Genomic DNA, 27,914 nt, shown 5'->3' on the forward strand with positions numbered 1-27,914 from the left:
GTTCTATTCACTGCATCCACATTAGTTATTCGTTCTACCTCTACTATTCACCATTCTTCTGAAGCGCCACGTTTCAAGTACTTCCATTCTCTTCTGGTCTGAACTGTTTATCGTCCACGTTTCACCACCATACAACGTTAAACCACACACAGCCGGCCCGAGTGGTCGAGCGGTTCTAGGCGCTACAGTCTTGAACCGCGCGACCGCTACGGTCGCAGGTTTGAATCCTGCCTCGGGCATGGATGTGTGTGATGACCTTAGGTTAGTTAGGTTTAAGTAGTTCTAAGTTCTAGGGGACTGATGACTTCAGATGTTAAGTCCCATAGTACTCAGAGACATTTGAACATTTTGAACCAAACCTCACACAAACAACGTCAAAGAAGTTATTCGAATGTTTAAATTTATGTTCTATATTAGCAAATACCTCTAGTTCCGAATTGATATTTTTGCTGTTGGCAGTCTACATTTTAGATCCTCTCTACATCACCCATCACTAGTTAATTTGGTGCCCTAATAGCAAAAGTCAACTATTAATTGCAGTGTTTCATTTCCTAATCTAATTCTCACAGAATCTTTTGATTTAATTCAACAATATTTCATTACAATTGTTTTACTTTTGTTGGTTTTCATGTCATAGCCCCTTTTCAAAACATTATACTTTCCATTCAACTGCTCATTCCAGTTATTTGCGTCTCTGATGGCATTAAAATGTCATCAGCAAGTCTCAAAATTCTTAAATTCTTCACTGTCAACTTTAATTCCCTTTCTAAATTTCTGCTAGAGTACCTTTACAACTTGCTCTATGTACAACTGAGTAACATTTCTCAACCACTCCTTCCCTTTCATGTTTTTCTTATCATGGGCCTAGTTGCAGTCTGGTTTCTGCACTAGGTGTAGATAACTTTCTATTGTTGTTTTGCCTTTAAAATTTCGAAAAACACAGTCCTTGCACATTATCGAAAGCTTTCTCTAAACCTACAAGTACTATAAATTAGGCACCTTTTCTTTACTCTATATTCTAACTCGTAGTAGTAGTTTGGCATCTATGACTTATTCGACTGACAGTGCATCAGCATTTAAACTTGTCAGCACCTACTTTGTTTGGGATTGCAGATACTACAGTTAGCAGCGACATCATCAACTTGTAACATTGTACCTGTGACATCTGTGTACTGATATATATGATCTGAATACCATTTAAAGACCTCACCATTGCATGTTATGGGGTTGTCACATGTGAATTACGCTACAGTGCAAACTAACCATTTCCTCTCACGTGGCCACCAGTGGCGGGTGTTGTGTAAGAGAACAAGAGCAAGTAAACACCCTAATTTTGACAACTTGCGGAATTATTGGTTATTTGTCTTTGAATGCTGTTAAACGTAATGTAGATGCGGTAATGTAAAATACATGGCACTAAATCTATCGTGCTTCGCTACATCGCTCATCTTCTAGGTTTTGTGAAACTTGGCATCAGGGTCACCAGTACATTTTCAGTTGAGCACGTTTTAAGGAGCTTTTGCGCATGTGCAACTGGCGTGATGTAATTGCATTATGGGCCAAATGCTTACAGCTTTGATAAACAATGTGCACGATTCACAGAGTGCACAGCTAGCCCTTACCAATCAAATACAAGTTTATCTCAGTGCTACTAAGTGGTAGTACACTGCAGAAGATTTTTATCCTCTTCCACTTGGCATTAATCCTGCTAGTCAGAAGCACACTCCTCAGATATGTCAATTCACTCGATATATAGTAAAATTAGATCGGACGTCAGCATATGTTACAGTTATACTGATAGAAAATTTTGTCTGATTCTGAATGAGATGTATTATATTAAGTTTAGGATATTATCATATATTAATCCATTTCAGGCGTTGAGAACGATAAACCAAATAATCGTCGATTATGAGACTATAGAATTTATTCGTGTTTCTGACATCTGTTGATCGTATGGTGGGTCAGGTTCCATACATAAACAATTCTCGAAAAGCTGTCTCGGTTTCTTTGGCATTCTCTTAGATGTGGGATCGAAGACAGTGTACTTTTAGTCCTTATGGTTCTCAGCGCCTCATTTGAATTCTAGTCAAGTTTCAATGATGGTAGACAGTACTACTTGTATTTAAGCATTTACACCAATGGCAGTTTGTATTTGGAGTTGGTCGTTTACTCTGCAGGAACTCTGATGAATCTGTTTGAAGTGCTATCAAAACAAAAATATCCAGGGAAACTATGCCGCAAAGGAACTAGGGCATCCCAGACCAGATCTGTTGACTGAGAAAGTGACAGAATGAAATAGGGTGACTATAAGGGATCATTTAACAAAGAAGTACATAATAAGCGTAAGTTGTTGTGTGGGTGCAACGTAAGAATGTCTGATTTTCAGCCCATAAGTTAATTCGTTAACTAATACTTGTGTTAGGTGTCTGCACATTCGTTCAAAAAAATAAAATAGCACGACAACTCACACTTACACAAAAATGCGAAACAGGAATTAGCGAAAGATTAAACATTATATAGTTGTTGCACTAAATTGTACTCAAGTATGCACAAAAAAACAAAAGTCCACAAAAATCATTCTTTCTTTTTTCAGACGGGTTGTGCATATTGTTATTATTATTATTATTATCTGCGGCTGTAGTGGTATAAATATGCTGATAAGCGTGATTGTTATATAGCACATGCTGTTATTTTCAAATTCTCATGTTTATCTGAATCTCAGAATTTGTGAACATCCAGAATATGTACTCATGAGCCGCCACTGGTGGCCACCGATCATCGTGCATGCTGCTCGGTGATGGATGCCCAGAGGAACATTTTTATTTGCTTTTATTCTAGTAATCATCCACTGACTTTTTTACAAACACAGTGCCTAGCAAAAAAAAGTGGAATACCGACAAGAAAAGGAGGAAGCCAACTGAAATTTTACGAGTTGAGCGAGAGTGAGGTGTTGTTGTATTACAAAATGGAGTCAAATTTATAAATAACTAGAAAGTATGAGCGCACTTGGCAGTATGATGTTGCACCCTGTGATCGCTCAATGTCATTCAATACCATCACGACGACATCCCTCGATCGACGTTAGCACTCGTGTTGTCACTCATCTTCATACATGGCAGTGGACGTTTGAAAATTCATGACGCTAGCTCAATTGTCGTCAGTTGATTTAAATGTTATTCCCGGCTGGCTCTTAATTCAATTACTGCCACGGGGGTGAGGAGAAAGAACACATCCTGGTGTTACCAGCATTATGTATATTTAGATGTTCGATTAATCTGAGTGGTTTGCAATGTTCCAGCGATTCTATTCGATCTCTATGCTGATGTACCGACAAGGACCATTTTCGCAGATAAACATGCAAGTACGTAATGGATGTTCAGTTTCTCAATATAGTTCGTCGCACTCGCATTATACATCCACTGGAAGAACAATTTCATGCATTTACATTTTTGGTGTCGCACAATATTGGTTGGCTAAATATTATGACGATACGTTGTATAAAACTTCCACAGATATTGTTTATCATGTAGTCAAGACTTCGTAATGTAGCCAAAATCGTGCATAAAATTGAAATGTAATTTGTTTATTAACACTTTTCTTTTCACTGACTAAATATGAAATATGAATCGGGATTGGAGGCGATGATGCTATCCTTCTTTTCAGTATTAGAATGGTCAATATCGTGTTCCGAATAACGCGTGTCATATAATGTCCAAAAATTTACACGACCCAGGCTCTCAATTCGGCACTTAAATGTCTATTCTTCGCTCTCGAAATGTTCGATGTGACTGTCTTTCCCACGCAGGGTTCAATTTAACGGTGTATGCACAGTTTTTAGTATTTTAGGTACCCGTTAATTATCATCTGGTAGTTAATAAGCGAACTACTTTTATGCTGGCGCGTTGTTTGTATCAGTTATCCCCGCAACCGTCCAAGGATAAGATTCCCTTAATGTCCCGCGCAGACGTGTTTCACAATTTTATAAAATGCAGAATTACGTAAACTATAGTTTTCCGTTGCGTACAACTTTCGTGGGTTCCACAACCATAATAGTTTCCCAAGAGTATTTTTCCCAGGTAACACAAAGTTAGAATTATGTTGTCGGAATCATTTTCACTTCACCCGACAATAAACGTCTATGATCACTTCGTCACACGTAATGTATTTTAAACGTGCTTCAAGAGTCTTCAAATAATCTCCTTACGAATTTCGCAGTCGCGTACCACTTTTTCATCGGCTAGCCCGATCACGATAACTGAAGGTAGAGAGCTCAATAATGTGTTACATGTTCTTTTATATGTATTAAGAAACAAACGCGCCCCTATCTCTTTCAGTCCCGCTTGGTCTTTGCTACTTTGCTTTATTACTTTTCATTATATTGCTTCTTAGTAATACTGTGCAGTTATTAAAATTTCGTATTACTTTCCCCTTTTTAATTCTTCCAAAATAAAGTCTATTTATCCCCGATTTTAATTAATATGATGCTAATTGAGACGCCTGCCCGCAAAGTACCGTTATAACCCCCGCTGGTCTGGATGCATGCACTGATTTAGTGGGACGGGTGTCAAAGCTGAGGTAGGCTGGACGCCAACTGCTGCAATTAGTGTCTGATATAGCACTGTGATATGGTTGGGAGCAGGATACAGGGGCTGCTGGAGTGGAAGGCTGAGCAACAAATTGAGGATAGAATATAAAATTTAATTTATTACGCAAGAAAATTGATGCAAGGTACTGCTAACAACATAATGACATATAACTTGTTCAATTTAAATGTACATCAGCTGATTTAACCTGAATCAACAAGTTATCTAACATCCAACAATCTGCAAATACGAGATTTAAACCTTTCCCACAATTTTAATGCTTCTAACATGTTATTACGAAACACAGAAAATCACCAAACTGGTCACTGTATTTAAGCCTTCCATAACCTAATGGGTAAAGTGGCTTACAGGAAATAACATCACAGACGTATAGCAATATATGCCCACTACAGCACTGTCTTACGTGACCTTGTGTGCCACAATGATTCACAGAACCAACTCATATAGTTAAATGGTAAATATTACCCACAATGACGCATGCGTTATAATCTTACGTAGCACACAGATTTACCAAGACAATGCAATTAATGCCAAGTACAGTCAGGTCCAGAATAACGAGTGCCCTACCACCGATTAAACTACTCAGAATCAGTAATGAACTGTTTTACAAGGCAAGCACATCCAGTTCAGACAAGTTAACAAGACAGTGCCTCCATTAGAATTATACCACAGAAATATATCAACAGTCGTAGGCCAGACGGTGATTCGAAACGGACTGATAACAGGTTACCGCACTGTTGGCGGTTGGCACTAAACCCCTGGCGCGCGATACCTGTGTGGGCCAGAAACCCCGTTGCAACAGGAGCCGTTAACAACGGTACCCACAGAACTCTTTCTAAACCACACCGTTAAATGACGTCAAAGGGGTTTCCAAAACAGTTTAACGCTCAACAGTAGTGCGTAAGAGAAAAGAACAAACAAACAAACACACACGGCACTTACAATCAGCCTTGAATTATTCCTAGCTGTGGTTAAGATTGAATTAATTTTAATCCAACAGGTAAACAGTGGTGTCACAGTAGACTAAAACTTTACTTGACTAGCGTGACAATTTGGGCGTCCCTTAACTGACATAAGTTCAGTAACAAACTGAAATGCAATTTAAAGACACTCAAGTAAGAGTATTGTGAAGCACTTCATCAACAACTTAAGCAAACACTCCCACATAGGCACTCCAGTTCATACGTAAATCAACCAGGGCACAAGTCAGTATTTCGACATGCGACGTGGGAACACTCACTGCTCAGCAGCGCAAGGCAGAATACGACAGAAAGAAGTCTCGCTGTAACTCCACCAGATGAAGATCCAACAAACTAACAGCTCACCTTTAACAATATTAACCAAATGCCGCTAATAAGGTAATGACCAGAATAACACCAGCCCGTAGCCACAGCGTGAGGAAAGTTGAACTCGTAAACAGAACGAACGAACGACAGCGAGTCACTGCAGCACCTCCAGTTCCGCTGCTCGGCCGGCCCCAATGCAACTGCCACACTCACACCACTTGCCGACGCGACTTCCGCGGTCTTTCGGCGTCGCTCCACCCAGGCTCGCTCGCCCCTCTCTCTCTCTCTCTCTCTCTCTGCCTGAGACTCCCATTCGCCTTCCCGCACGGAATCCCAGAGGGCGCATCAATCCGCGCACTGCAAAGAGGATCGAAAGTGATCGAACACACTACACCGGAACAATCAAATCGCAGGAGCACAGCATAGAGTAAATATCTCTGGAGTGAGCATTGCGTTCTGCGCATGTTGTCAACATTAAATCAGGATTGTCACGTGTTTTCGGGACTTCGCTGTGCGTGTGTGCTTTCTGCAGCGTTTGAAGTTTATAATATCAAGAGTTTTTGTTGTGTTTCACCGTTTGTTGATAGTGTAATAGCGAGGGTGAATTAATGTTGTTGCTACGGATGCAAAGAAAAATATGTGAAAGGGGGGATAATAACGTTTCATGTGTACATACCGTGTATCTCTAATTATAGTTATCATATTATTAAGAGACACTGTATATGTTTAAAAATTTCTAGACGCCTTATAATTAAGGCTTGATTCTGTAGACCTATTTTTCTACGATTTTATGACTATATAACAGATATTACGCCTCGTACAAACGCTTACAAACATTCGCTTCCTCTCGTAAATTTGCTAGTGGAACAGGAAAGGGAATGGTTAGTTGTTTCAGTTAATACTATCCTCCATGCATTTATCATCGACTTGCCGATTATGTATATAGATTACTCAGTCTATTATTTATTTAATAAACTGGGAGAAAGTACTTAAAATGCGTTAAATAAATACCTCAAAGTGCCACCAATAAGAAAAATTGTGCTTTAGGTCGCAAAAACGAGAAAATAAATACGCAGAAATACAAGAAAAAAGGACGAATTAGCAGGGATATAATCGCTAATGTGTGGCAAATTCGATGTTTTTCGGACACTTGCAAAAGTACTAGCGTACTGTCAAGACGTTTTGCAGGACTATCACTGCAAAAATGTACGTCAGGCTCTGTACCAAAAATTGGGTGCATCTGAACTATGACACCTATCGCAAAGAAGCAGAATGTAATATCACTTGCCCTTAAAAGTTACGTAGCTGGTTTATTCCCGGTATCAAATGGATACTGTTAAAATGTGTGCGCAACATATGTAAATAATCCACGACACGTACGAAAAGAATCCGTCTGTACTAGGGATGTAGTGACATTCTAAATATAAAGGGCGCTATACGAACAAACACACGACGTCCCGAGATCACGTGACCAGCCCGGCAATGTATGTTGACAACACAAAATCTGTTCTGCGCATGTGTATGCTCACTCCAGAGATATTTACTGTATGGAGCACACGGCACATACTGAAAAGACCATCTTAATGAAGATTAACGTTATTATTACGCCACCACTATATACGTAAGACATCGTACCTATTCTTCGTCAATTCGTGAGTTATACCTACGAAGATCGCATCTCGCATGCATACGAAGAAAACTAAATGACTACAGATACCTATACGCTCTCGCGGTCAGAATGTTGGCCTTCGTCATATTAGCTACCAGATAGACACTGTAATTTACAGATCCCAGGTTCGCGATCAGCTGCAATCGGATTCTTCTATTTCTCTGAAATCAGGCTAAACTGCAGAATCTTTACGATCCGTCTTCTCGGCTGGTCACAAAGTTCTTGCTATCTAGAACTCACTTAGCGCATCTAATGTTCAAATGTGTGTGAATTCATAAGGGACCAAACCGCTTAGATCATCGGTCCCTAGACTTACACACTACTTAACGTAATTTAAACTAACTTGTAAAAACAACACACACATCCAGGACCGAGGGAGGACTCGCCAAGCCTCTTTCAGCACACTGACTATTTAATTTGCAATATTCTTTACTTTTCGGTGATGTATAGACATATCATTTCATTAAATTTCAAACATTTGCACTTTTTGTTTATAATTCGTTAAATTGTTTTCACCATAGGTCACAACTACTTCAGCGCAGTTCAGTGATGTAGTCTCTGATACGTAATGTCCACCTCCAAAATTAAATACCACACGAAAGAGCCAAAGAAACTGGTACCCCTACCTGATATCGTGTAGGTTCCTGGCGAGCACCCAGAAGAGCCTCAACGCAGCGCAGCATGGACTCGACTAATGTGTAAAGTAGTGCTGCAGGGAAAGGACACCATGCATCCTGCAGGGCAGGCCATAAATCCGTAAGAGTACGAGGGGTTGGAGATCTCTTTTGAACAGCACGTTGCAAGGCATCCCATATATGCTCAATGCTGTTCACATCTTAGGAGTTTGGTAGCTAGCGAAAAGGTTTAAAACTCAGAGGACTGTTTCTGGAGCCATTCTGTAGCAATCTGTGACGTGTGAGATATCGTATTGTCCTGCTGGAACTGCCCATGTCCGTCGGAACGCACAATGGACATGAATGGATGCAGGTGATCAGACAGGATGCTTCCGGAAGTGTCACCTGTCAGAGTCGTATATAGAAGTATCAGCGATCCCATATCATTCCAACTGCACACGCCCCACGTCATTACAGAGCCTCCACCAGCTTGAAGAATGGTTCAAATGGCTCTGAGCACTATGGGAATTAACATCTTAGGTCATCAGTCCCCTAGAACTTAGAACTACTTAAACCTAACTAACCCAAGGACATCACACACATCCATGCCCGAGGCTAGATTCGAACCTGCGACCTACCAGCAGCGCGGCTCGACTGAACCGACTAGAACCGCTCGGCCACAGAGGTCGGCCCAGCTTGAAGAGTCCCCTGCTAACATGCAGGGTTCATGGATTCATGAGGTTGCTTCCACACCCATAAACGTCCATCCGCTCGATACAATTTGAAACGATACTCATGTATCATTCAACATGTTTCCAGTCATCAACAGTCCAATGCCGGTGTTCACGGGCCCAGGCGAGACGGAAGGCAATGTGTCGTGCAGTCATCAGGGGTACACACATCGATGATGATTCGTTGAATGATTCGCACGATGATACTTGTCGATGGCCCAATACTGAAATCTGCAGCTATTTGCGGATAGCTTGTACTTCTGTCACGTTGAACGGTACTCTTCAGTCGTCGTCGGTCCCGTTCTTGCAGGATCTTTTTGCGACCGCAGCGATATCGCAGATTTGATGTTTTACCGGATTCCTGACATTCACGGTTCACTCGAGTAATTGTCTTACGGGAAAATGCGCACTTTATTGCAACCTCGGATTTGCTGATTCCCATCGCTCGTGCGCCGACTATAGCCCCACCTTCAAATTCACTTAAGCCTTGATAACCTGCCACTGTAGCAGCAGTATGCGATCTCACAACTGCACCATTCACTTGTTATCTGCCGACCGCGGCGCAGTATTCTCCCTGTTTATACATCTCTGTATTTGAATACGCTTGCCTATACCATTTTCTTTGGCTCTTCGGTGTAACTGGCTTCAAATCTCAGCTCGCACTTAACCGAACTGTTTGAAACGTTCTAAAGAATATTTCAATATCAATTTTTAGGTTCAACTGATTTCTTATCAGCAATCAGATAAGCAAAGTCCAGCTGTCGACTTATGTATGTTTTTATAATCCAAAGATAACTTCCACTTGCTCGTTAGAAAGTTAAATCTTGCCTTTAGTTATTTATTTTAGTGAAATTTCATTACTTTTCCCAGTCCCACTGCTTTAAAAGCTACTCTTCATAAAATTTTCAAGACAAATCAGAGTGCTTGGAGACACTGGCCCTGTGTGGCCGAGCGTTCTACTGTTGAAATGGCACTAAGACACTGTCGGACGAGACATAGCACACATGGGCGCAGGGAGTTCATGAGAAACCGCTGTTCGGCACAGCTTCTACCAAGCGTAGTTTGAAGTCATACCTGATAATTGCCGATACTATAACGGCAGGAGTAACACCGCTGTGCCTCTCCGTATCATTTAAAGGATGGGAACTGCCCCATATCGCTGCCTTATTCGCCGACTATGGTCGTCCAGGGTAGTGCTGATAGACGAGTCATAGGTGAGCACGGTGCGACGTCATTCATCAGTACCACTCCCAGCTCGACCGTCTGCGCTGTAGTGTTAACGGCAGACTACCCCTGGGTCTGTAATTCTCTTGTCCAGCTGCCACTAGTCTCCGACCAATACTCCAAGTTTATACAGAATGATACAGGACGTCCATTATTTGTTCTCGTACGACAGGCTCATATGTGCTAGGTACACAACATGGCGATCCTCCCTTGTGCGCATCATACGTGGTCAACTAGAACCTTGACGATGGGCAGCGCGGTCTTAGGCGTCTTGTCACGGTTCGAGGAGATTCGAGTCCTCCCACGGGCATGGGTGTGTGTGTGTTGTCTTTAGCGTAAGTTAGTTTAAAATAGATTGAATAGTCCGACCGATGACCTCAGCAGTTTGGTCCCATAAGATCTTACAACAACAAAATTTCCTTGACGATGAGCATGCCGAGCCTCACATTCCCGCTGTCACATCCGAATGCTACACAAATCTGGGAGGCTGTATACTGCACAATTCTACTAGCTGACCATATGGAAACCACAATGAGGCCCCCTTTCAAATTGTGTCAGGTTGTGTCTCACACAATTAGGTAGTATATCTGTATCGTTAACAGTGGTTACTCAACATCTGACACTGTTCACACCCCTCATATATCCTCCCAGACCTCGTGACAACACTAAACACGAACACCCCTAACGCATTCTAGCGACCGTCATACGAATCACAGAGAACTGAACATTTTTAAACGACGTTCTGGCAACGGCACGCTTTAGACGCAAGAGACGCTGAAACAGAACAAGGACTGAAATGTTGCAGATAATGGATGACCACTGGGAGACAGACGTGACGGAGTACGGCGCCGTCAACATCACGGGTTTCCGGATCGTGGACGGCAGTCGGAACTTCGTGCGCGACTTCCTCGATGGCTGGAGGAAAATCGACCCCAGCACGTCTCCAGGCGCCGGCCGGGACTACATCTCGGTGAGCAACCAGTACCACAATACAGGTTCATTCATCTAATTTATCTGAAGTACGGAATGGATAAAGAAAGAAAGAGTATGGGTCGGAATTCGTGACTTCCAGCCACACAGGGCATTGTGGTAATGCAATGGCGAAAGTTGAACCCTTCTACCAGACCGCGAGTCGGACCCGGAATTACCGCTTCTAATGAGCGGTTGCCTTAACCGTTTCGGCCATCCGGACACGGCCCCTGACAGACTCAGATCTCCAACTTATCGCACGCAGTAGCCCGCTACTTGCAAATTACTGATTCCCGTAGGTATTCGGACGATATAGTGCATCCGCACTGAGACAAAAGTCAAGGAGTCACCGTACTCTTACAATGATGAAATATCCGACAGAACAAACCCTTCCTAAAATATACTCTACTGGCCATTAAAATTGCTACACCAAGAAGAAATGCAGAAGATAAAGGGGTATTCATTGGACAAATATATTACACTAGAACCGACATGTGATTACATTTTCACCCAGTTTGGGTCCATACATCCTGAGAAATCAGTACCCAGAACAACCACCTCTGGGCGTAATAACGGCCTTGATACGCCTGGGCATTCAGTCAAACAGAACGTGGATGGCGTGTACCGGTACAGACGCCAATGCAGCTTCAACACGATACCACAGTTCATCAAGAGTAGTGACAAGCGTATTGTGACGAGCCAGTTGCTCGGCCTCCTTTGACCGGACGTTTTCGATTAGTGACAGATTTGTGCTGGCCAGGGCAGCAGTCGAACACTTTCTGTATCCAGAAAGCGCCATACAGGACCTGCAACATGCGGTCGTGAATTATGCTGCTGAAATGTAGGGTTTCGCAGGGATCGAATGAAGGGTAGAGCCACGGGTCGTAACACATCTGAAATATAACGTCCACTGTTCAAAGTGCCGTCAATACGAACAAGATGTGACCGAGACGTGTAACCAATGGCACCCCATACTATCATGCCGGGGGATACCCCAGTATGGCGATGACGAACACACGCTTCCAATGTGCGTTCACCGCGATGTCGCCAAACACGGATGCAACCATCATGATGCTGTAAACAGAACCTGGATTCATCCGAAAAAATGACGTTTTGCCATTCGTGCACCCAGGTTCGTCGCTGAGTACACCATAGCAGGCGCTCCTGTCTGTGATGCAGCGTCAAGGGTAACCGCAGCCATAGTCTCCGAGCTGATAGTCCATGCTGCTGCAAGCGCCGTCCAACTGTTCGTGCAGATGGTTCTTGTCTTGCAAACGTCCCAATATATTAGGGATCGAGACGTGGCTCCACGATCCGTTACAGCCATGTGGATAAGATGCCTGTCATCTCGACTTCTAGTGATACGAGGCCGTTGGGATCCAGCACGGCGTTCCGTATTACCCTCCTGAACCCACAGATTCCATATTCTGCTAACAGTCATTGGATCTCGACCAACGCGAGCAGAAATGTCGCGATACGATAAACCACACTCGCGATAGACTACAATCCGACCTTTATCAAAGTCGAAAACGTGATGGTACGCATTTCTCATCGTTACAAGAGACATCACAACAACGTTTCACCAGGCAACGCCGGTGAACTGCTGTTTGTGTGTGAGAAATCAGTTGGAAACTTTTCTCATGTCAGCACGTTGTAGGTGTCGCCACCGGCTCCAACCTTGTGTGAATGCTCTGAAAAGCTAATCATTCGCATATCACAGCATCTTCTTCCTGTCGGTTAAATTTCGCGTCTGTAGCACATCTTCGTGGTGTAGGAATTTTAATGACCAGTAGTGTATATATATTTCGTTCATCTAAGCTGTTGACCTAAGCTCTTCTACTATTTATGACTTCATAATTCTGTATTAACCCAAACGAATTCTCATGAAGTCCTCAATTACTACCTTTAGTTCCTTTTCATCATCGTCATCTACGTTCGTCTTTAAAAATTAGGACTTTCGGCCTCTTAAGGCTCAGAACAAACGTTGGTCTTTGTGTTCTGTTATAGTTGTAACAGATTCTGCATTCAGCATTTGTCCAAAACCGGTGTTCTTTCATGGCACCTACGAAGTGGTGGAACATCATCTCTGACGATTTGATCTGTGGTAACAGATTTCATGTTGGGTCCAGCATTCGCAACCACACAGCAGCAAAGGGAATGTTATTAGTTTCCAAAATTTAATTAATATTTGTTTGTGTAGAGTACCTTTTGAAGTACATTATGTGACTCCACGTAAATGTCTGAATTAGATCAATTTTACCTCTAAACCATCTGGCTTGGGATATTTAAAACTGCATCCTAGGTATATAAAGCCCCCCACAACTCTGATTTAATTGCTCATGTATAACAGTTTTAACTTTTGGAGGTTCCAGTCCTTAAATGTCATCTCTTTTGCTTTATATGTCGATTCTCATTCCGTATTTAGCAGCAGATTCACTCATTTTACATACTGCAATTACAACCTTTCCTTCAGATTTTCAAATTATGGGCCAGTAACCAACAAATGGCAGCGTCATTAAATTATAACAATCGCCTAATGTGATGTCGGTATAACAAACCATTTATCAATGATTTCACCAATTGTGACACCGAAAACAGATCTGTCACATCCATTACAATGCCGTTCCTTATTTTATTATTTTTGCATAATGACTGATACTCAGTATTCAGTCTTAAGTGTTATCAAGCAGTCCAAGTATTTCAATCGAACCATGAAATCATGATATCTCGAGTCTGATAAATTGTTATACTTTTTTCTGTTGTTGTTGTACTTGTTTCTGCTGATTAATTAAAACATCGACAGCGATACGTTGGCAACTTCCGTAATAACTTGCCTAAACAACGTGGAATTTAGCTTTAGCAGTCTTCTGATCAAGCAGAGTTGTTTGACATACGTCACAATAATGATGTATTTGTGCAGATGCTTTTACAGCTAAAGATGTGCTTGTTTTCAAGGTGGTGCTGTACTGCTATGCCTAACATGGCGATGGCAACACTGACACAGCGAGGCAATCCAGTGCGTCTCACTCATATTATTGTTTTTGAACTGAAAAACAATAATTACGGAAGTTTTTTGTTTGTTATTTAAAATCATCTTAGTCATAAGATGAAATCATGGACACGCAACCGTGAATAACTAACAAGTAAATGGTAAATACAGTATCCAATCAAAACTTTCCAGACACCCCTAACTAATCCGAAATTGACCAGTAGATATCGCGAGAGACGGACCGACCAGGATAAAAAGATCCGGGAAGTATTGTGATGTTATTAGAAGAACAGTAACAGCAGAATGGGTCAGTCAGTAGAGCTCAGTGACTTGGAACATGGTCTAGTCATAGGATGTCATTTGAGTAATACACTGAAGAGCCAAAGAAACTGGTACACTTTCCTAATATCGTGTAAGAACACCGTGAGCGTGCAGAAGTGCCGCTACATGACGTGGCCTGTACTCGACTAATGTCTGAAACAGTGCCACTCGGACACCCAGTCCATAAATCCGTAAGAATGTGAGGGGGTGGAGAGCTCTTCTGAACAGCACGTTGCAAGGCGTCCCAGATAAGCTCAATAATGTTCATGTTTGGGAAGTGTGGTGACCAGTGGAAATGCTTAAACTCAGAAGAGTAGTGCTGGAGCCACTCTGTAGCAATTCAGGGCGTATGGGTTGTCACTTCGTCCTGTTGGAACTGCCCAAGTCTGACGAAATGCACAATGGACCTGACTGGATGCAGGTGATCAAACAGAATGCTTACGTACTTGTCACCTGTCAGAGTCGTACCTAGACGTATCAGGGGCCCCATATCACTCCAACTGCACACGCCCCACACCAATACAGAGCCTCCAACAGCTTCAATAGTCCCCTGCTTACACGCAGGTTCCATGGATTCATGAGGTAGTCTCCATACCTGTACATGTCCATCCGCTCGATACAATTTGAAACGAGACTCGTTCGACCAGCCCCCAGGGGCTCAGCATTCATTTGCTGGGTACGGGCTTGGCGACCCCGGGGTTCCTGAGCTGGGGACTGGTAAGCGCCGCCCGTCCCCTGTCACCGTAACCTCTGAGCACACTTCAGCGACCACCATGCGGCGCGGCAGTGGAACGTTGTGTGTCTCAGGGAATGGGGATCTTTGCTTGACCGCCCGGATCGTGAGGATGGAATAAACCTCTATAAAAAAAAAAACCCTCAATCTCAAGGTGTGCTGTGCGCTGATGAGATGCATGGCAGTTGAGGTGGAACAGTCGATAGCGGCCAACCTCTGGGGAACCTGCCGTACCTCAGTTGTATAAGGCTTACCTAGGCACGCGGGGCTCTGTCTAGGTGGACTTCTAGTTCCCTAGCTGCTCGTGGGACCGTGATGGATCCTTCGAAATCCTCTTTTCTTCCTCCCAGCGGAAAGGGTGGGCCGCTGGAAGGTTCTAACACCCAGTCTCTTAAGAGAGCCCGTGCAGTCAGTCCCCATGACTCCGGCGCTTCTTTAAAAAGTCCAGTTTTAGGTAACAGAATGCATTCTGGTAATCCGAATGTGTTTCTCATTGTGAAACGGAAGGAGGGTAGTTTTGAGAAGGTTTCGCCCTTCTATATACAAAAGGGATTGTAGGGAATCTGTGGCTCCTTAAAATCGGTGAAGCGCTTACGCAATGGGACCTTGCTAGTGGAAACTTCCACTTCCCAGCAAGCAACTAACCTCCAATCTGCTAAATGCCTTGGAGAGTATGCCATAGACACTGAACTGCAGCCGGCCGAAGTGGCCGTGCGGTTAAAAGCGCTGCAGTCTGGAACCGCAAGACCGCTACGGTCGCAGGTTCGAATCCTGCCTTGGGCATGGATGTGTGTGATGTCCTTAGGTTAGTTAGGTTTAACTAGTTCTAAGTTCTAGAGGACTAATGACCTCAGCAGTTGAGTCCCATAGTGCTCAGAGCCATTTGAACCAACACTGAACTGCACAGCACCTTGAACTACAGCAAAGGTGTTGTGACATGCCGGGATCTAGTTGATATTCCCAAGGAAGAACTGCAACGTGAGTGGGCTCCAGAAGGTATCGTTGATGTCCAACACATCATGAAGAGGGTTGATGGCACTCTTGTCAAATCCGACTCCTTTATTCTGACCTTCAGTAGCACAATACTTCCTGAACATGTTAAAGCTGGCTTCCTTCGCCTTAGTGTGAGGCCTTATTTCCCGACCCCAATGCGCTGTTTTAAATGCCAGCGTTTTGGGCATACCACCTTAGGCTGTAAAGGCGAAGCGACTTGTGGAAACTGTGGTCAGGCTGCTCATGAAGGAGTTGGTTGCTCGTCTCCGGCTAAATGTATTAATTGCTCTGGGAAGCACCCTGTTTGGAGTAGGGACTGCCGCATATTTTTAGAGGAACGCAAGGTCCAGGAAATAAAAACAACCAAGCGTATCCCCTATGGTGAGACCCAGAAGATTTATAAGTCGATGCACCCTCCCACATTTGCTACATCTTTTGCATCCCTGGTACAGAAGCCTACACCAAAAGTCGATGCCTCAACGCAGGGGTGGTGAGTGTTGGCACTAATACCTGCAGCTGTCAGTGCTCTTGCAACGCAGCCAGTGTTTCAGAGCCAGTAGCCCCTACTCGAACGGCAGACAAAGGTACAGCGGCGAACTTGGTCCAGCCCCTCGCGCTTCCAACAGCTGAGGTTGTTCCCAAGCCCAGTGCGCCAATTCCCACTCCCACATCAGCTCCCCCAAAGTCCACCAAACCACAGAAAGCTACTGTACAGCAGCAACAGCGGGTCAAATCCCGTGGTAAACCATCTGACCATGCAGATGTTGTTTTACATGAGGCTTCATCTCTTCCCCAGAGTTGATGGAGTACGATGTATGTATGGGGCAATCATCTCGTCCCACACCTGCCCCTCCACCTGCTGCGGTCTCCCCGCCCCGTCGGAGAGACAGGATGAAGGTGCTACCCCCAACATAGATGGCTCCCATACTCCAGTGGAACTTGCAAGGGTTCAGGACGCATGTGGAGGAACTTCGTCTACTCTCTCAGGGTAGACCACTGTGTCTCTGTCTCCAGGAGACGTATTTCCATCCATCATACTCCCCTGAGATACGAGGCTATACACTCCACAAAAAGGACGACCTGCGTGGAGAGAGAGCTAGAGGAGGCGTAGGTATTTTCGTCAGGACGGACTACCACTCCTCGCCTCTCTCACTTACGACGACTTTACAGGCCGTCGCTGTGTCCGTGCACGTGCGTCATCCATTGACTGTATGTTCACTTTACTTGCCCCCACATGATGCTCTTGATGAAGCGGCCCTCACCGACCTTCTTACACAGCTACCCCAGCCATTCATTATTTGTGGTGATTTTAATGCCCACAATGTGCTTTGGGGCTCTGCAATTACCTGCCCCAGGGGTAGAGCGATTGAGAGGCTTCTCCTGTCATCCTGTGGCTTCTTGCTCAATGGAGGACACAGTACTCATTTCTGCACGGCGACTGGGTCGTTCTCTGCCATTGATTTCTCGCTTTGCTCTCCAGCTCTTGCCGCCAGTGCTCACTGGGAAGTGGTTGCTGACTTGCACGGCAGTGATCATTTCCCAATCTGGATTCACCTGCCAGATGGCGTGGGGCCCGAAAGGAGACCACCACGATGGGTGCTCAGTAGAGCTGTCTGGACACTTTATAGCCAGTTGGCCCAATTCGAACACTGTGCGAATGTTGAGGTGTGGGTGGATCATATTACCAAAACGGTCCACCACGCCGCTGCAGCATCCATTCCACAGTCCACAGGCCACCGGAAGAGGCCACCTGTGCCTTGGTGGAGTGCCGAATGCCGCTCTGCAATCAGGACAAGGCGTGCGGCTCTGCGTCGGTTCAAATGTCGGCCGACTGCTGAGAATCTTGCAGCCTTTCGGGTGGCGAGGGCAAGATGTCACTGCATTATTCGTGAGAGCAAGAAGAGGTCGTGGCAAACGTTCCTGAACACCATTAATCGTTTCACCAAAAGTTCCATTGTGTGGGAGACCATCAGGAGAATTTCTGGCAGAGGAGGGAGGTGCCCCATAGCTGCTGTAATGACTAACGGCACTCTCCACACGGATCCGCGAGACATTGCCCAGACTATGGCAGCGTATTTTGCCACAGTTACTGCAACAACCAGTCAGGATCCAGGTTTCCAGCGCCATAGAGCGGTTGCTGAGAGATGTAATCTGAACTTCCAGTCCACCTCTCATGAAGTTCACAACTGCCCATTTTCTATGTGGGAGCTGGATTCTGCATTGTCTGGTGCTCGTGACACATCCCTGGTCACGACAGGATCCATTACAGTATGCTATGGCACCTCACAATGCGCAACGGAGAACTCCTCCTCGCACTTTTTAACGACATTTGGGCGTCGGGTCACTTTCCTGACGCGTGGCGTGAGGCAGTTTTAATCCCTTTTTTAAAACCTGGGAAAGACCGCACGAGTCCAAGTAGCTACCGTAGTATTGCCCTCACTAGTTGCATAGGGAAGACCTTGGAGCGGATGGTCAACCGCCGCCTTGTCTGGATGTTAGAATCCCGGCAACTCCTTAGTCGCTTTCAGTGTGGGTTCAGGAGGTTTCGTTCCACCTTCGATAACCTTGCCCTCCTGGAGGCGGCTATACACCAAGCTTTCCTCCGCCGTCATCACGTTCTAGGTGTATTTTTCGACATCGAGAGGGCCTACGATACCACTTGGAGGCGTCTCATCCTGGAGCAGCTTCACGAATGGGGTTTTCGTGGTTGTCTTTCTCTTTTTATTCAGTCTTTCCTCTCGCCACGATATTTTAGATACCGAATTGGTGACGTCCTGTCTGATCGCTTTGAGCAGGAGAATGATGTCCCTCAGGGTAGCGTTTTAAGTGTGACTCTCTTTGCCATCGCTAGTAATAGCATTACGTCCATAGTGAAAAGTCCTGTCCAGTGTTCTTTGTTTGTGGATGATTTCTCTTTGTTCTGCTCTTCTTCAAGCCTTGCAACGACAACTCGTCAGTTGCAACTTACGATTAGGCGTTTGGATGACTGGGCGCAGAACAGTGGTTTTAAGTTTTCCACCGAGAAGTCTGTATGTGTTCTTTTTAACCGTTCTCGTTCGATTTTAACCTTTCCTGAGTTGCGGTTGAGGGACACTATTCTTACTTTTAAAGACACGGTGAGATTTCTGGGGCTCATTTTTGACTCGAGGCTCACGTGGTTACCTCATCTTAAAGATCTGAAACGGCGGTCGCTTCAGGCTTTAAGTATTTTAAAATGTCTTAGCCACACTACATGGGGAGCTGACAGGACTTGTCTGCTCCAGTTTTACAGGGCGTTTGTGCGATCTCGGCTCGATTACGGGTGCACGGTGTATGGGTCTGCGAGGCCTTCTTACTTAAACATTTTGGACGTTGTCCACCATGAAGGGCTTCGGTTGGCCACTGGGGCATTCCGAACTAGCCCCATACCAAGCCTCTGTGCAGAGGCAGGTGAACCGCCACTTCATATGCGGCGACGGCTACTTACGGTACGCCAGGCGTATAAAACTTTGTCCACACCATACACACCTGCATACCATACCGTTGCTCAGCCTCCTCTGGCACGGTTATTTCATAACCGGCAACGTGCGACGCAGCCCTATGGGATTCGCGCACAGGATTGCCTCGCTGCGATGTCTATGGCTGGTCTTCGTGTTTTACGTCGCGGTTGGAGCAGATCTCCACCTTGGCTCCTCCAGAGACCCAAACTTATTTGACTCGTTTTAAGAAGGATGACACGCCAGATTTTACATTCCAGCCACTGTTTTTTAACATTTTAGATGTGCATCACGGTTTCACTGTCGTTTACACTGATGGCTCCAAACAGGAGAATTTCCTTGGCTGTTCTGTGGTGTTCCCTGATCATGTTACCCGGATTCGCCTCCCTGCTCAATATACCGTTTTCGCAGCGGAGCTCCACGCGATCCTGAAGGCACTGGACCTGATGCATCGTGTTCGGGGCGATCGATTTCTTCTCTGCTCCGATTCTCTTGGTGCCTTACAATCACTGCAGAACCTATGCCCGACTGAGGAGATGGTCCAGCTGATACATGACCAACTGTACTTGCTCCAACGGCGGGGTAAAGAGGTATCCTTCTGCTGGGTGCCTGGTCATGTCGGCATATGGGGCAATGAACAGGCCGATCGGGCTGCCAAGGAGGCCTGCAGAGAGCAGGATGTGGTCCAGTGTCCTATCCCCTCGCAGTCGGTCATTGCTGCACTCCACAGGAAGTGCATGGAGTTGTGGGAGGACGAATGGCTGGCGGTGACGGCCAATAAACTGCGATTGGTAAAGTCAACCACTCGGCCGTGGCGTTCCTCCTGCCGGTTGCTCAGGCGGGAAGAGGTGGCCCTCACACGTCTTCGGATCGGGCACTATCCTCTCACACATAGCTTTTTATTACGGCGGGAGGATCCTCCGTTTTGTGATTCTTGTGGTGTGCACATCTCTGTCCGGCACATTTTAAAAGACTGCATTTTATACCGTGATGCACGGGCAGAAGCACAAGTTGATGGGGATCTGCCTTCTGTTTCAGCTAATGATGAGACGTGTGTGCCTAGGGTTTTTAAGTTTTGTGACGTGTCTGGACTCTGGCCTAAACTTTTAGGCTGGAGGTTTTAGTGTATTGCAGAGTGGCTGACTCTTCCCCTTTTTTCCTTGTGGTCAGCCAGCCACTTCCATCTGCTACATTGTTTTAGCTCCCTCTATCATTTTCTTCCTGTGTTGTCCATGTTTTACTGTTGACACCCTGCTTCATCCCACGCTTCGGTGTGGATGAGCACATATTTTTCAACGATAGTTACCCGTGTTTTATGTTCCGTTTTATATTCCTGTTCTGGGATTTTTCTTGACGCCCGTCTCCCTATGTTACTGAACGGGCGCTGAAGACCTTGCTGTCGTGTGCCCAAAAACCCCTCTACTACTCTATTACTCGTTCGACCAGGCAACATGTCTCCAGTCATCAACAGTCCAATTTCGGTGTTCACGGGCCTAGGCGAGATAAGAGGCAATGTGTCGTCCAGGCATCAAGGGTACACGAGTGTGCCATCGGCTCCAGAGGCCCATATCGATGATGTTTTATTGAATGGTTCGTACGCCGACACTTGTTGATGAAATCTGCAGCAATTTGCAGAAGTGTTGCACTTCTGTCACGTTGAACGATTCCCTTCAGTCGTTGTTGGTCCCGTTCTTGCAGGATCTTTTTTCGGCCGCAGCGGTCGGAGATCTGATGTTTCATCGGATTCCTGATATTCACGGTACACCCGTGACATGGTTGTACGGGACAATCCCCACTTCATCGCTACCTCAGAAATGCAGTGTCCCATCGCTCGTGCGCCGAGTGTAACATCAAGTTCACTTAAATATTGGTAACCCGCCATTGTAGCAGCATTAACCGATCTAACAACTGCGCCAGACACGTGTTTTCTTCTATAGGCGTTGACGATCCCAGTGCCGTATTCTGCCTGTTTACTCGTCTCTGTATTTGAATAGCATGCCTATACCAGTTTCTTTGGCGCTTCAGTGTATATCAGTAAGGAAAACTTCAACCCTTCTAAGTGAAGTGCTGTACGTTTTTGAAAGGAAAGTGCGAAGGAACAATAACATCTAGAAAGACTAGGCAGACCACATATACTGACGAGCAGGGAACGTCGGGCATTGCGGAAGGTTGAATGCGGGAGGTATTGCATGAAATCAGCGGATAGAATCCTTTATGAGTGTCGAAGTGCCGCCAAAAGTCCATATGACACAGTCATTGCACGCAGGAATTAGAAATAACGGGGTAGAGCGGTTGAGCAGCCTCTCATAAGCCAAACGCTTATGTATTCAAAGATAATACATGGTTGAAGCGGTGTAAGGATAGACGCTACAGAAGACTGAATGGATGGAAATGTGTGACTAGATATGTTAAATATCCTGTGACAATTCAGTGAAAGGTTTGCATCTGGTGAACGTCTGTTGAACGTTACCTGACATCATGTGTAGTGCCAACAGCGAAATACGGAGGAGCTGATTTTAAAGTATTTGGTGGTGGTGGTGAGGAGGGGGGATGACGAGGGGGGCGGGGAGTGCTAGTGGTTAATGCCTGTATATGGAAGGGTATGAACACATTTTACGGAATTTTGTACTGCGTGCATTAGAGGAACGGTTCGGAGTCGATGACTGTATCAACATGACAGTGGACTCTGTCACAAAGCAGCAAATTTGAAGCAATAGTTTGTGCACAGTACCGTTTCTTAAATGGACTGGCCGGCCCAGAGTCCCGACCTGAGCCGAACTGAACATATTCGGGATGAGTCAGAACGCCGAATTCCCTCCAGACTCCATCGTAAAATATCTCTGCCTTCCCTAGTTTCGGAGCTTTAGGAAGAATGATACAGGCATTCCGGTACAGACATTCAAATACCTCACCGAAAGTGTTCCGAGCAGAGATCGTCATAGAGATGAAGGGTGGACACAGATACAACGAAAGCCCAAAATACCTGGGAGTCACTCTGGACAGAACATTAACATACAAGAAACACCTTTCCAACTTGGCTAAGAAGATAGAAACACGTGTGAACCTTGTGAGAAAGCTTGCAGGCACTACCAGGGGAGCAACCACATCAGTCCTCCGAGGGGCATCCCTCTCACTGGTATACTCTGCAGCAGAATACTGTGCACCAGTCTGCCTCCGAAGCGCCCACGTAGTGACAGTAGTCGTGCAACAGAACTCAGTTATGAGAGTAATTAGTGGTACAGTCCGGTCTACACCTACTTGCTGGCTACCAGTGCTTTCAAACATCTGTCCACCAGATCTCCGTCGAAAGGCTGCTCTTTACAACCTCTGTCAGCAAGTTTCTGAAAAGAACTCGATCCCTCTTCATGACGATTTGCTGTCACTGCCCAGGAAACGCCTCAAATCTGGAACACCAGCATATGAAATGGGAGTCCAAATTCTATCCACAGGATTTGACCAGGACGCAGAGTGGAAACGCGAGTGGCAACCTACAAGAACCCGAAACCATGTACTTGTGGACAATCCAACAGTTCCAATTCCAATCTTCCACCAATCAAGGGAGGTGTGGGTGCAGTTAAACAGATATCGGACTGAAGAGGGTAGGTGCAAATACAACATACACAAGTGGGGCTTTTCAAGTGGCAGTGTGTGTTACTATGATGACACCTAAAAAATGAGCCACATTGTGAATAACTGTCCAATCAGACGCTTCCCTGGTGGCATTGAGAAGCTCCATCAAGCATCCCACGAGGCACTCCGCTGGATCGAGTCCATCAAGATCCGAGTGCAGTCTGTGCCGTTTTAAGACTTGTTTTCTGTATATAATTTCAAATGTTCATTTTTATATATATTTCTTTGTTTTACTAAATTTGTATTACTGTAATTGATGCATACGATGTAACCTTCCCACAAAAATATTTAAATAAAATATGAAACAACTGTAACCTCCCCACAAAAATATTAATTAAATGAATCATAAATATATTGTAACCTCTGAACAAAATTGGTTCCCATCATTCAAGTGACATGTGACATATTTACAAACAGTTATTGGCACTCATTGGTCAGCTACAAATCATTAGAAGTCATCAATCAAAACAGGAGTTAATGAGCGTACGGCATGCATGCATTATTACAAAATATCATTCACTATTACTCAGAACTCATCATTCAAGTGACATAAGACATAATTAAAAATGTAACACTTTTTTTTGTGCTAGCAATGCATTGCGTTGGGATCTATAATAAATTGCTGGGGGATAACAATATTTGCTTTTGACTTATTGCTGCAAATGAAGATGGGTAACGTCATTCGTCATGAGTCAGCTGTAGCAAGATTATGAATCAAATATAGTATATGTGATCACATTCATGAATGACACAGGTTTAATGACCAACTGCTTATAGCACATTAATTTCATGAATAGCTTCTCCTGGAAAAATACAAAATGGATTATTAAACTGAAAGAAGAAAAGCATATTATGCTGAAAAGTAGTGAACTTCGAATTAACAGGTAATGAAATGTGTATTAAATATATATGTTCTCTAGCTGTCCTTTCCAAAACCTTCAGTCATCATACCTTGCGACATAAGACATACTGTCAAAACGAACTGCAACAAATACTTAAATAACTACATAGCATTAATACATAAACTTCAACATTATCCTTATCTGCAAAGAAAAAACTACATTATCATTACTATCATCACCTGCAAAGAAAAACTTTATTATCCATATCAACATAATTCCATTATTATCATCACCTGTAAAGAAAAACTTCATTATCCGTATTATTCTTCGTCACTATTCATCATCATTCATTATCATCTGCAAAAAATCACTTCATTATTCATTATACAACTATTCATAGTACAGAGTTTCTTATTTCTACCATATTTCATCACTAAAACAAAGATGTGTAGCTCTCTCTGACAGCCTGCATCAATCGCCTCGTATTCTGAAAGAAAAAATTAGTTGAGACCGCTATGATAAGATGTGTATAGTATATTCTTGTTAATGCTTCTTAATTCTGATCCATTTACTCTTCGTGACGAGATATTGCATCTTCTTTCGTTCACTGCGAAGGTGAAATTCCCATTTCACAGTAATCCACTGTGGTTTGTTTAATTTATTTCTTTGACACGTTATTGCTTTCTGAAAATGATGAACAATGATTAATGTCTTGCATTTAAATCATATACCCATTAAATAAAAACTGGTTTCTAGTTATATAATTGAGCATACAGCATAGCATGACAGAAAACGTAATATGTCAAAAACATAGACAGTGTTCAGATGCAAAAATGTACACAGAGTATCACAATGTAACAGCAAAAAAAAAAAAAAAATAAATAAATAAATAAATAAATAAATTGTAAAATAGTCACGATGTTGAGATATCATAAGGCAAAATGTCAAAGTCAACTGGTGTTTGTTATATCTTAAATATTTCATAGTGCATACAAACAAAACAGGAAAACAATCATATACACATGAAGAATGGAAAAGGTGCACGATCTGATGTGCAACGACAAGAAAAGCGACCTGCTAACCTTACCTTGCCGGCACTTGCCAAGAAAAAATACGATAATCATCAGTAAGTAATCACATAAATAAAATTGCATAAGTGGTAATAAAATGTGTAAGTTCATCTGGAAAAATGTGCACGGTCTGATGTGTAACGACAAGAAGAGCGACCTGCTAACCGTACCTTGCCGGGCACTTGCCAAGAAAAAATACGATAATCATAAGTACGTGTTCATGTGAATATAATTGCATAAGTGGTCATAAAATGTGTAAGCTTACCTGGAAAAATGTGCACGGTCTGAGGTGTAACGACAAGAAGAGCGACCTGCTAACCTTACCTTGCCGGGCACTTGCCAAGAAAAAAAATACGATAATCATAAGTAAGTGTTCATGTGAATATAATTGCATAAGTGGTCATAAAAAAAATCAGGAAATGGCATTACAGTGTGATAAATCATAAAGTATGTTCATTCAATAAAAGGTTTGATGTTGGAGACGTGGTGATTCCCTTTGGTTTTTCTGGTTCTCAAAGTTTCGACGTGTACTACATTGAGGTGAGGAATGCTGCGAATTCGATATTGACCTGCATATAGAAGCTCAAATTTTCTACATTTACTTTTTCCTCTATTAGATAAATAATGTGTGCGTACTAATATCTCCTGTCCAATGTGAAAGTCACGGCGTGTACAAACCTGTTTTTGCTGTCTTCTCCGGCGCTCTGCGGCACGTTTGATGTTCTTCAGCGCAATGTCAATTATTTCATGGTTTGGTAGTCGACGAGATAAAGGAAAGGTTACTAATTCGTTAATTTTGTTAGGTGGTTCGACATTTTTCAGTATAACAGTCGGAGATAGCATAGTAGATTCATTTGGTATGGAATTAATTACATCCTGGAATGAGAGTATGCGTGTGTCCCAATCAATATGTTTTTTATGGCAGTGTATTCTGCACAGTTTACCAATTTCTTTCATTAATCGTTCACAACGGTTCGAAGAAGCATGGTACCTGGATATATAAATCGGAGAAATGTTTCTAGCTCGTAACATACGTGTCCATATAGCAGATCGAAACTGTGATCCATTGTCGGAAATTACTTTCAATACATGCCCTACATGAAATAGAAAATGTTTTACAAATGCTTTCGAAACAGTTTTAGCAGTAGCTTTGCGTAACAGAGTGAAGGTAACAAATTTTGAAGTGAGTTCAACAGCGATAAAGATGTAGCAAAAACCTCTATTAGTTCTGGGAATCGGACCAAAAATATCTACAGCGGCCATGTGTCTCAATTTAACAGGTACAGTCGGATGTAATGGAGGAATATGTGAAGTCGTATCTGACTTACCTTTCTGCAGATTTTACATGACGCTAAAACTCATCGAATACGTTTCTCCATGTTGGTAAAATAACAGTTCTGTCTCAGTATAAGAAAACATTTTCTGGCTCCGTAATGTGCGTAACTTAAATGAGTATACCAGATTAATTTGTTAACAAGTTCGTCAGGAATGCATAATAACCAATTGTTGCTGTCAGGGTGAGAGCGGCGAAACAGAATGTTATTGCGTACAGTGTAATGGTTTCTAATGGTAACATTATTCCTATCTTGCCAAAGGTGTTTAATTTCTTTCCACACGTTGTCTTTACTCTGTTCTTGTGCTATGTCTTGTAATGACGACGAAATGAAATTTTCAGATGCAACTTGTTGAATGTACATGACGCTGAAATTTGCTTTGCAGAAGTTGGTTGCGATGATCGTTGATGAGAGAACAGGATAGTGCGTCTGCTACAATATTTCGTGTACCGGGAATGTGAACAACTGTAAAATTAAATTCCTGCAAATAAAGTTTCCATCTGCTTAATCTGTCGTGTGTAAATTTAGCCGAAAGTAAAAACTGTATAGCTCTATGATCTGTGTAAACGGTAGTATGTCTTCCATAAAGAAAATGCCGAAATCTCGTAAATGCCCATACAACACATAATGTTTCAAGTTCTGTAACAGAATAATTACGTTCAGCAGGTGACAGAATGCGACTCGCAAAGGCTATGTTTTTAATTACTGTAGTGTCATCTTCTTCAATTTCGTGAAAAATGTGTACTCGTAAAGCGGTGTTAGAACTGTCGGTGGCAATGGAAAAATTTCTAGTAAGATCTGGATGTGATAAAAGTGGTGCATTCAACAAGGCATGTTTCAAATAACATTTTCGTGAACAAGATTCTGTGTATCTGAAGTACTGCTTACATTGCTGGAAGATGCAACCTGTACTGAATCTAGTCAAATTCTATCTGACGTGCTATTATTTTCGCGAGGATGCTGTGGCATTTCAACTATTTGTACTGTTCTGTTATTTCTTCCTGACGTATTACGTTCTGGATGATACCTACTGTCTGGTTCATTCATGATAATATGTTGTTGCGGATGATTCTGCTGCTGATAAGACCGACTGTTATTAAACGTACGCTGAAAATTGTGCTCATTATTTTGACGTCTGTCATGATAGTCATTTCTATACGGTGCATTGCGATAGGAATTGAAATGGTGTGTTTTCTGTACGTACTGATTCCCTTGTTGCTGTGCGTTACTATTTGTTGGAGCCGACGCTATACGCGTAGGCGGCGAAACATTAAAGCTTGGTTGACCTTGCAGACTGAATTGTTGGTTGGGTATGCTAACCGGTTGGTTTTGTTGCTGTTGATGGGAAAAACCTCTATTGTTACCAAAATGCGTTCGCTGTTGCTGATAATTTTACACATACTGATGATTAAAATTTTGTCTTTCATTA

The 27,914-nt window shown here is 43.5% G+C and overlaps 1 protein-coding gene across 1 annotated transcript in view; it reads left to right on the top strand.

The window, feature by feature from the left end:
* The window catches only part of LOC124795275 (glutamate receptor 1-like), a 504,894-nt gene that overhangs the window by 382,956 nt on the left and 94,024 nt on the right, over window positions 1-27,914 (top strand). The window contains exon 7 of the mRNA XM_047259221.1: window positions 10,934-11,098. Coding sequence (XP_047115177.1) covers window positions 10,934-11,098 — 165 coding nt within the window. The remainder of the gene's footprint in view (window positions 1-10,933; window positions 11,099-27,914) is intronic.

This window comes from Schistocerca piceifrons, chromosome 4 (genome assembly GCF_021461385.2).
Source record: "Schistocerca piceifrons isolate TAMUIC-IGC-003096 chromosome 4, iqSchPice1.1, whole genome shotgun sequence".
NCBI classification, from domain to species: domain Eukaryota; kingdom Metazoa; phylum Arthropoda; class Insecta; order Orthoptera; family Acrididae; genus Schistocerca; species Schistocerca piceifrons.